The sequence below is a fragment of the Spinacia oleracea genome, chromosome 6 (assembly GCF_020520425.1).
Source record: "Spinacia oleracea cultivar Varoflay chromosome 6, BTI_SOV_V1, whole genome shotgun sequence".
NCBI classification, from domain to species: Eukaryota; Viridiplantae; Streptophyta; class Magnoliopsida; order Caryophyllales; family Amaranthaceae; genus Spinacia; species Spinacia oleracea.
In genome coordinates this window covers 32,048,222-32,063,345 of record NC_079492.1, presented here as the reverse complement: position 1 = coordinate 32,063,345, position 15,124 = coordinate 32,048,222, and the positions used below count along the sequence as shown (strand labels likewise).

The 15,124-nt window shown below is 42.8% G+C and overlaps 1 protein-coding gene across 1 annotated transcript; it reads right to left on the bottom strand.

The window, feature by feature from the left end:
* Positions 1–1,260: 1,260 nt before the first annotated feature.
* Positions 1,261–1,743, bottom strand: LOC130463053 (ethylene-responsive transcription factor 12). Its single transcript, XM_056832073.1, has one exon. It carries the CDS (start codon positions 1,741–1,743, stop codon positions 1,261–1,263), a length of 483 nt encoding a protein of 160 aa, XP_056688051.1.
* Between the last annotated feature and the right edge of the window lie 13,381 nt (positions 1,744–15,124).

Below are 15,124 nucleotides of genomic sequence, written 5' to 3'. Positions count from 1 at the left end.
TGTAACAATACTTTTATTTAACATAAAATGGTACTCCATATATCGTATTCAAATGTACAACTTCGATAACTAGTATCTCTAGACTCTAGTTATGTACTTGCATTAATGAAAATATAAAATGAGACAAATGTAATTAGATCCTACCTATTCCGTATGAATTATATGACTATATTATTCCTTAGGGCATAAACTAACAAAGATGGTGAAACAATATATACACGTAGACACAATTTTGTAATTAGGGTCAAAAGTCAATGCACTAAATCTATTACGGAGTAAAAACAGGGATGGTATTACAGGGTACTCCAACGTATTTCATACGGAGGAAGCACTTGTATTTGTTTCAATATGTAATTTCAAAACACCAACTCTCGGTTTTATAAATGTTCTCTGTACTACTCTCTTCTTCCCTAAGAAATTATCCAATCTGATTTTTCATGGTCTCCAAGATACAACTTAAACGTAAATATCTTTGATTTTACAAGCGTAAAATTGTAAAAAGTTGATATTTCAAAAATATATTTCTATATTGAAACAAATCTAACAAAACCTAACATTAATGTGGAGTTCATTATTTCTTATATCTTATTGAGAATCCATGGTCAAAGGTTGAAACCAAAAAATGACAATGCGGCAATTTTTTTAAAAAATTATTAGGTATATCCGGATACACAATGTACCCCAAATGTACTTATATGCCAATTGGTGACTTCTATCACATTCTCTTATCACATGAGAGAGTGTACCATACACGATACACCCGAGGCGTATAATATGTTCTACTACGTACAACTTTTTTAAGGGACAGAGGAAATAATAATTATTGTTTGCGTAGTCAAATATGTCATCCAAAATGTTGCATTTGATTAAGAAAAACAAGCAAATTACTAATTTTGACCTTGGAACCTTTTAACACAATAATACTCCTTCCGTAAGAAATACGGAGTAACTCTTCTAGTCGTACACTCGTACACGAACTACAAGAGGCAGCAAGATTAAGTTACTTAATCAAAATATACAAACCATAATTAATTATATTACAAGTACTAATACAATCTTAATATTCCTCCCTCTCTTACTAAAAAAATCGATGCTCTAGAAAATCAGATGATCAGTAGTGGTAGAACAAAAATAGAGAGGATCATTACCAACTAACTAGCTTAATACCATTAATTATTACCACTAATACAAACTTACTAATACAAATACTACGCACTACATCAGTTAGATTAATAAATCCCGCATTTGTTTTTAAAAAATTTACAGCCAAACAGGGGGAGGCTCATTCAAGTCAAACCCAAGCCCACGCTGACTTCTCAAACCCAGGCCTAGGCCCAGACCCTCATTTCTAGGCCCTACATCACTCACCACTCTAACGACTGGGACGGCGGCATTTCTCAAGTACTCAACGAACCGGCCTTGGTGGGGTGAAACAGCGGTCCAGGTGGTGGTAGAGGGACAGAGGTTGAGGTCAAGAGAGAGGGGGGAAGGCGGTAGTGGCGGAGGAGGAGGTGGGGGTGGAGGCGGAGGAGATAGAAGGGGGAAGTTGGTTTTAGCCTTGATACCACGAAGAGAACGAGCGGCGCCGTCGTAAGCGAGGGCGGCTTCTTCGGGGGTGTCGAAAGTGCCGAGCCAAACACGGGTTTTCTTCCAAGGGTCGCGTATCTCCGCCGCGTAACGGCCCCACGGACGCTTTCGTACACCTCGGTAGTGGGCCTCGGTTCGGTTGGGATTGGAAGTCATTGTTTTATTTAGACTAGAGTGACTTATGAGTAGTGAATGAAGAACAGAAGAAGGTTGGGTAGAGAGAGAAAGAGGGGGGGGGGGGGGGGGGGGAGTGAGGGGAAAGCCGGAAAGGAGGAGACAGAATACAAGGCAAAGGGGAAATAGATAGACAAGAGAGAAAAGGGAGTGAGGAGAATAGGGTATGTATAAAGTCATCAAATTTGTACTTTAAAGTTGCTAGGAGTTTCTATATTATTTTTATATTCCGCATAAGGTAAGATAAAGGTTTATCAAGATGAAATCTCTTTCGTGTTAACCGATTTGAGTTTTAGTGGGTTATGAATTTTTCAAGTGGAGAAATGGTAAAGGAACTCCTTTAAAATGTCCTAACTAGGTAGTGGAGATTGAATCCTCCATCATACGGTTGTGCGGTATCGTTGTCATTATATCAGGGCATTGTTTGGTTTCTGCGGACTACTCTTTTCGTCCCTTAATACTTATCTCGGTTTGATCGGCGTATAGTTTTAGACAATTTAATTGACTTATTAATTAAAGAAAGCGGGACGAATCTTTTATATATTCGATTAGTGAGAAAATCAGTTCTTCTCCTTCGCCTGAGTTGCAGCCCCTGTTCTTCGGAGGGTCTCGAGCAAAACCGAGCAACACGGCGGAGTTAATGGTGTCGAGCATGCCAGAGGGAAAATCGACGATGTATGTGGCCAAAAATTTAAGGCTCAAGATGAGGTAGGGACGGAACCAGGGGCTGGGGTGGGCCATGGCCCCCCCTTGATTTTGGATATTTATCATAGGTTGCATACAATATAATGACACTATTAGTACGGCAACGTAGCTGGTTTAAGCAACTTATGACTTCCTAGTTCTAGCTAACAAGTGAGCTGGACATTCACTTATTTTCTTTTCATGGTACGTATTTTTCTCGATTAATTTTTTCTTTTTCCAAAGGAATTGAAGAGTGTGTAATTTTCTTAAGATTTTCTTATTAATTTTGCTCATGAGATGTTAGTATACATAGTAGTACATACGAAGTTACTAAGTCCCCCCCTAATTAAAAATTTCTGGCTTCTCCACTGAGATGAGGCAGATGAGTTGGCCGGAAAACTGGACGAGGCAAAAAACTTTTTGTCGGTGGGTGGTAGTAGTGGTGGACTAGCCGTAAAAACATAGAGGTGAAAAGGGAGGGGTGATTTTCTTTTAAAGGAAAAACCCGATATTTCACCATATACATACGCTGATACTTTTAGCTGATGCGGACACCGATTAAAAATCTCATAACTAAATAAAACCCCTGCCAACTATACTAAATACGAAGTGCGAGTACTACTCACTTGGTATTAACCAATTGGGATTACCGAGTGTTCCGGTGTTGTAAAGATGGAAACAATGGGCTTCGAATGAAGGCCCTTTCGTATGTGTTGAAGATCTTGCTTGCTTTAATGAGTCGAGTCCGAATTCACATGCACAAGAGCAAAGTCACTAGCCTCGGGGGTGTTTCCGAGGAAAGCCCCTCCGATGCCTAAGTAAGAATGATGCTCGGATTCTAGAGAGAAGTTCTCTAGAAGAGTAGTCTTAAGGCGATAAATTGGACGTACCTTGAGGTGTGAGCCTTGGCGGCCTATTTATAGTGTTTGCATAATAAATGCCCATAGGTCATTTATTGCTATTGGGCCTTGGGCCTTGATGGATGGCTGACTAGTCATTGGTAGGTTTGATGCTGTTGTTTAGAGCCATTGGGCTTTGGACTTAGTGGCCCAATTGAGAATCAATTGGGAGCCCAAACAACATGCCCCCCAGACCCGGTCCATTTAGAATTAAATGGGTGGGTTTCCAATTGTCAGAAGTCCAAAAGTTCCCTCTCTTTTTTTTTTGAAAAGGGATGATTTGCATTGATGACAAGTGTTGGGATTTGCATTGTGTCGTGGAGATCGTGGGTTGAGAAGAAGTTGATACGCTTCCCTTTTCTATAAATACCGGGCGCTAAACTTCCTTCAAACTTTACTTTCTCTCTCTTTTAGACAAACTTCCTCTCTTTTTCCGGCGATCGCGGTTTTCGAGTTTCTTCAGATCTACGAAATTCAGCCAGCTTTAGACTTCGGGAACTTGCGTCGTTCGTTTTATCGGCGAATTCCGCTTCGAAAAAAGGTAATTTGTTTCTGAATTCTCCTTACTTCTTCGTTCTTTCTTCTACTCCTCAATCTAAACCCTAGACCGAGAATTCGCGACCATGGCAAAGAATAAGGGCAAAAGTAAGTTCGTCGTTGGCTCCTCTAGTGAGAGGGAGGATGTGCCTTCGGGAAGGGTACAGAAAACTTCGAGGGGTCGGCCTTCGGAGAGGCCGGTGGAGAAACGTTCGACTGGTTGGGACGCTTCCAAAGATGGTGTTGTTGGCGGGTCTGGCGTGTCTGAACGCGCTACTTCTGGTAAGAAAGCTGGTTCTTCGGGTGTATGCCGTCCTTACCCTGAGGTTCCAGTTCATTGGACTGAAGCTGATCCGAAGGGCAAGTATGCCCCGATCTTGCATGAGACCACCAAGATCGATGGTCCGTTGGAGAAATCGGTCAGTGGTGACTGGTTGGTGGAGGCGAAGCTGGGGAACTACCATCGGAGGGCCGAGGAGCTATACGGAATCCAGCACGCCTTGGGGTACTGGTGTGAGCTTCCTGATCAGGAGCGTCCTCGGGTGACTCATCCGCCGAGGGGGTTCATCTCTGTGTACACTCATCACTTGGAGAACGGTCTCCGTTTTCCCTTGGATCCATTCATTTCCGAGCTCCTGGTGTCGTACAACATCAGTTTGGCCCAACTTACACCCAAATCTATGAGGCACATCATCGGATTTAGATGGGTGTGCAATTTTGTTAACTTTCCCTGCTCTGTCGCCGTTTTTCGGGATCTCCACGATCTGTCTTTTAATCATGCTTCCAAGGGTGATGGGTATGGTTGGTGGACCATCATCAACAAAAAGTCCCGAAGGAGAGGGGAGCCAAACTATATTACGGCATACCCTTACCTCAGTTCTGACCATAATTGGAAGACGGAGTGGTTGCTTGTTCGCGTGCCGACGGATTCGAAGCATCCCAATTTTTATCGCCCTCCGAAGTGGTTTGTGACTCCTGATCCTGATATGGGAGGCGTGGCTGCTCCGGATCGGAACCATCACCACTACGTGGATCTCCTCCAGTGGTTTTTGGCTCGGGAGGACAACTACAAGCTGCCGTCTAGCTGGCTCCCGAACCTCAACTACATCTTGCGGGAGGACATTCTTGCTGTCGCCGGTCTCAGCAGGATTTTTGACAGGGGTAGGTGTCTTTCGGCTGGGACCGTGTTTCAGTGAGTTTGTCCTCCTCCTTCTCCCTCGTTTTACTGACTCGTTTTTGTGCTTTGTTTCTGCAGAGTACGGCTTTAGCTGCCTTGATCCTGTGATTTTGGGCATCTCTTTGGATCTGAAGACTATTCACGACTCGGCTCCTGATTACAAGTTCGGGAAAGAGAATCCTCGTAATCCTCGTTTGAAGGATTACGTGTTGTCTCCTTCGGGTGTTGCTCGGATATCCGAAGTTCGAGCTGATCCGTGGGATTCTGCCTCCTCTCCCGAAGCTGTTCCAGTGAAGGTCGTGCTTCCTGATTTGAGGACAACTTCAGATCCGGTGAGTGTTTCTATAGGCTTGGTTTTTGTTTGTCTTTTCTTTCTTTTTGGTTGGCCGTCGGCTAACGTCTTGGTCCTGGACCATCTTTCTAGGGTCCTGGGACTGACGCTGTGCCGCGTGCCGTTCCTTCGGTTTCATCTCCGGCTCGGATAGATATCTCTTTATCTAGGAACCGGGTACTTCACCCTTTTTCTTTATTTCCTCCTTTGTCTTCCTCTAAATTTATTGACCCTTGGTCTCCCTTTTTAGGATCAAAGAAAAAGGAAGGGTAGCACTCTTCTGAGGTCTTCCGCGCATCCGAAGAAGGCGAAGGCTTCTCAGTCCTCGGAGAAGGTATTTGCTCTGACTTGGAGTTTTCTTGTAGTCCGTCTTTCCCTTTTTCGAAGCTGATCTTTGAACGCTTGTTTTGTAGGAAGCGGTTTCGGAAGACATGCCTCCTCCCAAGAATCTCCTTCACTTCATGCCCTTGCCAGGGCAGAAGTTAAAGAGTGTGGTGGTTGCAGAACCGCCGCCCGTGGATCAACCGTTGGCTGAGGAAGATACCATCCCCTCTCCGCTGAAGCCGTCTATTGCTTTAGGGATCGAGATCCAGGATATCACCAAGGTGATGGAGGCGATTGAAGCCGACCTTGTTCCTGGCTCGGATGCCCCTATCGTGGCCGAGCAGAAGAAGGAATCTGCTGACGTTTCTCTCGAAAGAGAGAGAAGTCCAGATAAGGAGATGGTGGACCTCACAGGCCCTAATGTTGAGGTTCCCGAGGCTGAGAAGGAAGTTCCCTCTGCTGAGGAGGAGCAGCCCGAACAGGGTCTGACGAGGAAGAGGCGCCACTCGACCTTGGGTTCTACTTCGACCTCGGCCCTGGATAGATTGATCCATGCTGACCCTTGCTCGGATGTTCCGCTGAAACAGATCCCCGAGGAAGTAAGGGAGGCGATGGCTCGCTATGCTAGGGCTCCGGTTTTGGGGGAGAATCCCATGGCTCACGTGGGATCTTTGGTGGGTCCCGAAGCTGCTCGGGAGAATCTTCTTCGGGCCAACCCGCAGTGGAGGGTTCCTGGAGCTGAAGAGAGGAACCCTGCTATGATGGCCCAGTACTATCTGAATGAGGTAAGTGTTGGATTTTCTCTTTGAGTTGTGTGTTTTTTTTTTTTTTTTTTTTTAATGTTTTTCCTACTTTTCCTCATCTTTCCTTCGCTCCCAGGCTGTTTTCTGGTCCTCGTTCGCTTCCGAGTGTAGCTCGGTTGAGGAGAGACAACTGAGGAGATATCAGGAGGCTTATGCTCGTGATATTCCTATCTTGGACCAGAAGGCTGGGCAGCTCTTCTCCGAGCTTGTGGAGGTCAAGCAACTGTACCTTCAGTACAGTCGTGAGGCTAGAGCTTCAGCTGAGCAGATCGGGGCCGAAGTTGGGAAGCTCACCTTCCAAGTCGAAGAGGATGCTGAAAAAATAGCTTCCTTCGACAAGGAGAGGAAAGATATGGCCGCCAAGTTTGCGAGCGAACTTGAAGAAAAAGACAGACTTCTCAAGGAGATGACGTCTAAATTTGAGGCGGCCGATAAGCAGAGCCAGGATGCGGAGGCGAGGCTACATCAGTTTGTCAAGCATCGGGAGATAATTCAGAATCAAGCTGACAAGTTGCCTGTTCTCCAGCTGAAGATCCGAGAGAAGGATGCGGCCATTCGGAAGTTGGAGCAAGAGCGAGTTGACCTCTACACTGCTGATCAGTGTAGAGAGCAGTATTGGAATGGCATCCTGGGTGCTCGGCGCATGTTTGCGAAGCATATGCCTCATTTCCCTTGGAATGAGAAAGTTCCTCTCTGGATGAGGGCCCAGGATCACTTGGTGGAGTGCCAGGCTGATCGAGACGAGGCTGAAGCTGAACGCCAAGCTGCTCTTGCAGAGGCTCGGGCCCAGAAGGCGAATTCGGAAGGTGACACTACTGCTGGGGGTTCTTCGAAGGATGCTCCCCTAGGGGCTGCTCCTGAGACTCCCAAGAGTTAGGGATTCGGGCAGTCGTCTTCTTCAGAGTCGGTCGATTCCAGTTGAGGACTTCCGAATGTGTGCTTTCCTTTCCCCCTTTTGCCTCGGCGCTGCGTTGTACTTGTTTCTTTTTGCTTTCTTAGTACTTCGGTAGGCCGGTATTGTCTGTTGATGGCTGCCAATTTTAACTGTTTCATTTTGTTTTCAATTTTTGAGGGTCCTCGGGTATGTACCGAGCTGTTTGATGTATTTGTACTTCCCCCAAATATTGAATGAAAAATGAATGTTTGTTACTTGGCTGCCTCTTTTCAATTTTTTGCACTTCCGGAGTTTTAAGTCTTTGAATCCGTAGATTTTCGAGCTCTTCTTCCTGTAGACTTGCTAAGAAGCCTTTTGATTTTGCGAGTTCTTCAAATCCGTAGATCTGTTTGTTAGGTTATGATACATATGATATTACATAAATCATGCGGAAACAACCAATAACCCAGGATTACATATTATTTACACATAATCATATAGCATAATTTAGATGCATACTCTTTGTTGCGTGCCCTCCCTAGCTGCGCCCGAACCGAGCAAGAACAAGTCTTTAGGACTCCAAGTGTCGTCCCTCCGTAGATAGTCCACAGCACGTCCGGATCCGCCTTAAGATTGACCAACTAGAATCGCCCCTAAGGTACTAGAATTTTCGGCACTTTTGAGCAAGATGTGTGATTGAATTTTTCTCTCAAAAACTCACTTTTGAATACTTTGAAACTCGTTATAAATTGTGAACCCAGGCCACATATTTATAGGGGTATGGAAAGGGAATTGGAATCCTATTCAGATACAAATTAATTAAACCTAGAATCCTACAAGAACTCTAATTAATTAATTTATCTAATAGAATTAGGAATTTAATCATTAACCGAACTCTGCATGTTTTAGGAATCGTGCATGAACATAAACACTCACGCACACACACACGACAGCCACGATGGGCCGCCCATGCGCGTGCGTGCGAGCAGCAGCCCACGCAGCGAGGCCTACGCGAGCTACAAGCCCACGTAGCTCCTGCGCGCGCTGCGCGCGCTGTGCGCGCTGCCTCGGCCTGCTGGGCCTGGCCTTGCGCTGGGCCTGGCGTGGCCTTGGCTGTTCGTGTGGCGCGCTTTGGCTTGCCGGGCGATGGCCTGGCTTCGTGCTGGGCCCTCGTCCGGCAGGCCTCGTCCGATGCTTATTCGTACGATACGCTTCCGATTAAATTTCCGATTCTGGAATTCATTTCCGATACGAACAATATTTAATATTTCCGTTTCCGGAATTATTTTCCGATTCCGATAATATTTCCGATTCTGACAATATTTCCGTTTCCGGCAATATTTCCGATTCTGGCAATATTTCCATTTCCGATAATATTTTCCGATACGTACCATGTTTCCGTTTCCGGCAACATCTACGACTTGGATAATATTTATATTTCCGATACGATCCATATTTCCGTTTCCGGTAATATCATCGTTTTCCGGAGTATTCATTTCTTGCCTGTGACGATCTCAGCTCCCACTGAAACCAAGATCCGTCGATTCCGAATATTCATAGATGGAGTATCTAAAGCCATTAGATACTTGATCCGTTTACGTACTATTTGTGTGACCCTACGGGTTCAGTCAAGAGTAAGCTGTGGATTAATATCATTAATTCCACTTGAACTGAAGCGGCCTCTAGCTAGGCATTCAGCTCACTTGATCTCACTGAATTATTAACTTGTTTAATTAATACTGAACCGCATTTATTATACTTATCATAGAATGCATACTTGGACCAAGGGCATTATTTCCTTCAGTCTCCCACTTGTCCTTAGGGACAAGTGTGCATTTCCTAATTCCTTTGTCGCTCGATGCTTGCTCTTGAACATAAGGTAAGAGTTGTCATCCTTATTATGTCCAGAGGTGTTCCTCGGTTTCAGAGTTCAACTGATCAAATAAACAGATAATCATAGCCTATGATTCATCCGAGCACGGCCATGCATTTCACAGTTTCTAGCTCTCCGAGTGGCCTTGTACAACTTTTAAGCATCTCATCCCGATTTATGGGAGGACAATCCCAATCTTGCGATCTTGAGATTAGACTTCGTTTGATAGGTGATTACCTGAGCGTTGCCTTTATAGCCTCCTTTTACGGTGCGACGGTTGGTCAACGTCAAAGCAACCAGTTCTCAAACAAGTAATCTCAAATCACTCAGGTATTGAGGATTTAGTGTCTAATAATTTTAATGAAATTTACTTATGACAGATTTTCATCTCTTACAGTAAAGTTTCATAGGTCTTGTCCGATACTAGTCTTCCCAAAGTAAGTATCTATGCAAATGATTATGACATTGCCATGTCCACATAGTTCAAGAAACAGAACTACTAGTCATCTTGCATTCTAATCGTCTAACGTTTTCTATGCGTCCAATTTTATAGAAAACTCCGATTAGGGACCATTTTCATCCTTTGACATTCAAGTTCACTTGATAGACATTTCTTAGTCACAGGACTGGTCCTGACAGTCTATCTTGAATATATCGTCAAATTGAAGGGACTCATCATTTAATAAACCACAAATTAAATGGAAAAATGAATTCTTTTCATTTATTGTGAATGATTAACCAATAATGTTTTACAAAGATTTAAACTCTAAAACTTTAAAACATTAAACAGAGACATCAAAGCCATTCTCCAATATGCCTGATTCCCATAGCTGCAGTGTGCGAGTTGTGCTTCGCCTGCGGCAGAGGTTTAGTTAATGGATCTGATATGTTGTCATCAGTTCCAATCTTGCTTATCTCGACTTCTTTTCTTTCAATGAACTCTCGTAGAAGGTGAAATCTACGAAGTACATGCTTGACTCTCTGGTGGTGTCTAGGCTCTTTTGCCTGTGCAATAGCTCCGTTATTGTCACAATACAGGGCTATTGGTCCTTTAATGGAGGGGACTACACCAAGTTCACCTATGAACTTCCTTAGCCATATAGCTTCCTTTGCTGCTTCATGTGCAGCAATGTACTCCGCTTCAGTTGTAGAATCCGCAATGGTGCTTTGCTTAGCACTTTTCCAGCTTACTGCTCCTCCGTTGAGGCAGAAGACAAACCCAGACTGTGATCTGAAATCATCTTTGTCGGTTTGGAAACTTGCGTCCGTATAGCCTTTAACAATTAATTCATCATCTCCACCATAGACCAGGAAGTCATCTTTGTGCCTTTTCAGGTACTTCAGAATATTCTTGGCAGCAGTCCAATGCGCCTCTCCTGGGTCTGACTGGTATCTTCTCGTAGCACTGAGTGCGTACGCAACATCCGGGCGTGTACATATCATAGCATACATTATTGAACCAATCAATGATGCATATGGAATCCCATTCATTCGTCTACGCTCATCAAGTGTTTTTGGGCACTGAGTCTTGCTTAGAGTCATTCCATGAGACATGGGTAGGTAGCCTCGCTTGGAGTCCGCCATCTTGAACCTATCAAGCACCTTATTGATATAAGTGCTTTGACTAAGTCCAATCATCCTTTTAGACCTATCTCTGTAAATCTTGATGCCCAATATGTACTGTGCTTCTCCTAGATCCTTCATCGAAAAACATTTCCCAAGCCAAATCTGGACAGAGTTCAACACAGGAATGTCATTTCCGATAAGCAATATGTCGTCGACATATAATACTAGGAAAGCAATTTTGCTCCCACTGACCTTCTTGTATACACAAGATTCGTCTGCGTTCTTGATGAAACCAAAGTCACTGACTGCTTCATCAAAACGTATATTCCAGCTCCTGGATGCCTGCTTCAATCCGTAGATTGACTTCTTTAGCTTGCATACCTTTTTAGCATTCTTTGGATCCTCAAAACCTTCAGGCTATGTCATAAACACAGTTTCTGTTAAAAACCGTTTAAGAAAGCAGTTTTGACATCCATCTGCCATATTTCGTAATCGTAATATGCAGCGATTGCTAACATTATCCGAATAGACTTTAGCATTGCAACTGGTGAAAAGGTTTCATCGTAATCCACACCGTGGACTTGCCTGTAACCTTTTGCAACCAATCTAGCTTTGAAAACTTCAAGTTTCCCATCCTTGTCCTTTTTCAGTTTGAAAACCCATTTGCTTCCAATGGCTTGGTAGCCATCTGGCAAATCGACCAAATCCCATACTTGGTTTTCAGACATGGAGTCTAATTCAGATTGCATGGCTTCTTGCCATTGCTTGGAGCTAGGGCTCGTCATAGCTTGTTTGTAAGTCGCAGGTTCATCACTTTCAAGTAATAGAACGTCATAGCTCTCGTTCGTCAAAATACCTAAGTACCTTTCCGGTTGAGATCTATATCTTTGCGATCTACGCGGGGTAACATTTCTAGATTGACCATGATTCTCACCAGATTCTTCTAAAGATCTCTGAGTTTTATTCTGAATGTCATCTTGAGCATTCTCTAGAGTTTGTTGTTCGACTCGAATTTCTTCGAGGTCTACTTTTCTCCCACTTTTCATTTTGGAAATGTGATCCTTCTCCAAAAAGACACCATCTCGAGCAACAAACACCTTGTTCTCAGATGTATTGTAGAAGTAATACCCCTTTGTTTCCTTTGGATAGCCCACAAGGATACATTTGTCAGATTTTGGATGAAGTTTGTCTGAAATTAATCGTTTGACGTATACTTCACATCCCCAAATCTTAAGAAAAGACACATTTGGAGGCTTCCCAAACCATAATTCGTATGGAGTCTTTTTGACAGCTTTAGACGGAGCTCTATTTATAGTGAGTGCAGCTGTATTTAGTGCATGTCCCCAAAATTCTAATGGAAGTTCGGCCTGACCCATCATTGACCTGACCATGTCTAGCAAGGTTCTGTTCCTTCGTTCCGACACACCATTCCATTGTGGTGTTCCAGGAGGAGTCAATTCTGATAGAATTCCACATTCTTTCAGATGGTCATCAAATTCATAGCTCAGATATTCACCGCCTCTATCAGACCGCAGTGCCTTAATCTTCTTGCCTAATTGATTCTCTACTTCACTCTGAAATTCCTTGAATTTGTCAAAGGATTCAGACTTATGCTTCATTAGGTAGACATAACCATACCTACTGAAGTCATCAGTGAAAGTGATAAAGTAGCTGAAACCACCTCTAGCATTTGTACTCATTGGTCCACATACATCTGTATGGATTAAACCCAATAGTTCATTTGCTCTTTCTCCAACTTTAGAGAAAGGTTGCTTTGTCATTTTGCCAAGTAAACATGATTCGCATTTACCATAATCCTCTAAGTCAAATGGTTCTAGAATTCCTTCCTTTTGAAGTCTTTCTAAGCGTTTCAAGTTTATATGGCCTAATCGACAATGCCACAGATAGGTGAGATCTGAATCATTCTTTTTGGCCTTTTTGGTATTTATGTTATATACTTGTTTGTCGTGATCTAATAAATAAAGTCCATTGACTAATCTAGCAGATCCATAAAACATCTCTTTAAAATAAAACGAACAACTATTGTCTTTTATTAAAAAGGAAAATCCCTTAGCATCTAAGCAAGAAACTGAAATGATGTTTTTAGTAAGACTTGGAACATGGAAACATTCTTCCAGTTCCAAAACTAGCCCGGAGGGCAACGACAAATAGTAAGTTCCTACAGCTAATGCAGCAATCCGTGCTCCATTTCCCACTCGTAGGTCGACTTCACCCTTGCTTAACTTTCTACTTCTTCTTAGTCCCTGTGGATTGGAACATAAGTGTGAGCCACAACCTGTATCTAATACCCAAGAAGTTGAATTAGCAAGTATACAGTCTATAACGAAAATACCTGAAGATGGAACGACTGTTCCGTTTTTCTGATCTTCCTTTAGCTTCAAGCAATCTCTCTTCCAATGCCCCTTCTTCTTGCAGTAGAAGCATTCGGATTCAGAAGTGGGTTGACTGACCCTCCTCTTTACAGATTTGGCGCCAGTTTGCTTAGTTGGGCTGGCCTTGTTGCCACCTTTCTTAGCATTCCTCTTCTTTCCAGATTTCTTGAACTTGCCCCCACGCACCATAAGCACATCCTGCTTATCACTTTTGAGCGTCTTTTCAGCGGTCTTCAGCATACCGTGAAGCTCAGTGAGCGTTTTGTCCAGACTATTCATACTGTAGTTCAGTTTGAACTGATCATACCCGCTATGAAGAGAATGGAGGATGGTGTCTATAGCCATTTCCTGAGAAAATTGCTGATCCAGCCGACTCATATTCTCAATGAGTCCAATCATTTTGAGAACATGTGGACTTACGGGCTCGCCTTTCTTAAGCTTGGTCTCAAGAATTTGCCTATGAGTCTCGAATCTTTCGACTCGAGCCAGATCTTGGAACATGTTCTTCAACTCACTGATGATTGTGAAAGCATCTGAGTTGATGAACGTTTTCTGCAGATCCGCACTCATGGTGGCGAGCATTAGACATTTCACATCCTTGTTGGCATCAATCCAACGATTGAGGGCTGCCTGAGTGACCCCGTCGCCTGTAGCTTCGGGCATCGCCTCATCTAGGACATACTCCTTTTCTTCCTGCATAAGAACTATTTGCAAGTTCCTTTGCCAGTCAAGGAAGTTTTTCCCGTTCAACTTCTCCTTTTCGAGAATTGATCGAATGTTGAATGAATTGTTGTTTGCCATATTAAAAACTACAATTGAAAAGAATAAACAAATAAATAACCATTCACAGTTTCTCTTAATAAACTTAAATTCTAGCATACATGCATAATTCAATGTTTATTAAGCATTTTATTCAAGTTATGTGTTCCGACAGGTGTGAATAAAATGATTCCAAGATCCTAAAATCATTGAAGAACTAAGCACAGTTTGTCGACTTAATCCTAGAACATCTTAGGTAAGCAAAAGCCTTTTGCTAATAGTCTAGAAACTACTCTTGGTTGATAGGTACGTCTAAGAACTTATTAGGTAAACCTATCGATTTTGCCACGACATAAAAGGACTCCTTACTTATATCGTTGAGTTTCACCAAAACTAACATGTACTCACAATTGTTTGTGTACCTTGCCCCTTTAGGACCAATAAGTAACACCTCGCTGAGCGAAAACTATTACTAGATTGATGTAAAGGATATCCAAGCAAGTGTATATTTTGGCATGGCACCTTTTAACTCAATTTTTAAGTTTGGAACTTAAGGCTCTTACTATGTTGGTTGGATTTTAAGTGAACTAAAATCCTTAATCATGCAACATAATCAAGCCACAATCTTATGCATAATTAAGACATATTTAAAGCAATAAATAACTTAAAGCATGCATAAGATAAATGTGATCTAGTATGGCCCGACTTCATCTTGAAGCTTTGACTTCAAAGTCCGTCTTAAAAATCTCCGTGGGAGGCACCATTTTCTTCAAATAGGATAAGCTATAACTAATTACAACTATTTGATGGTTCGCAGACCATATTTGAATTGAAAAATAACTTTGGTACTTTAGACCAATTACATTCAAATTAATGGTACGCAGACCATATTTTCTATCCTATTTGGGCCATACTAGTCACTTCATAACCTGCAAAATAGTACATATACAATATATACCATTCGCCCATTCATTATCATGAATGGCCCACATAGTAGGTTAGTAAAACACATTATGCATCACATAAACATTTGCAGCAATTAATCAAGGGCACCAATAATCTACCAATTATTCAGTCCTTATTAATTCTAATCAAGTTGTTTTAACCTTAAGGATTTGTAGACCTAATCAAGAGTTTATGACT

Excerpts from the sequence above, each read along its gene's own strand:
- LOC130463053 (XM_056832073.1), bottom strand. The coding sequence starts at position 1,743 with ATGACTTCCAATCCCAACCGAACCGAGGCCCACTACCGAGGTGTACGA.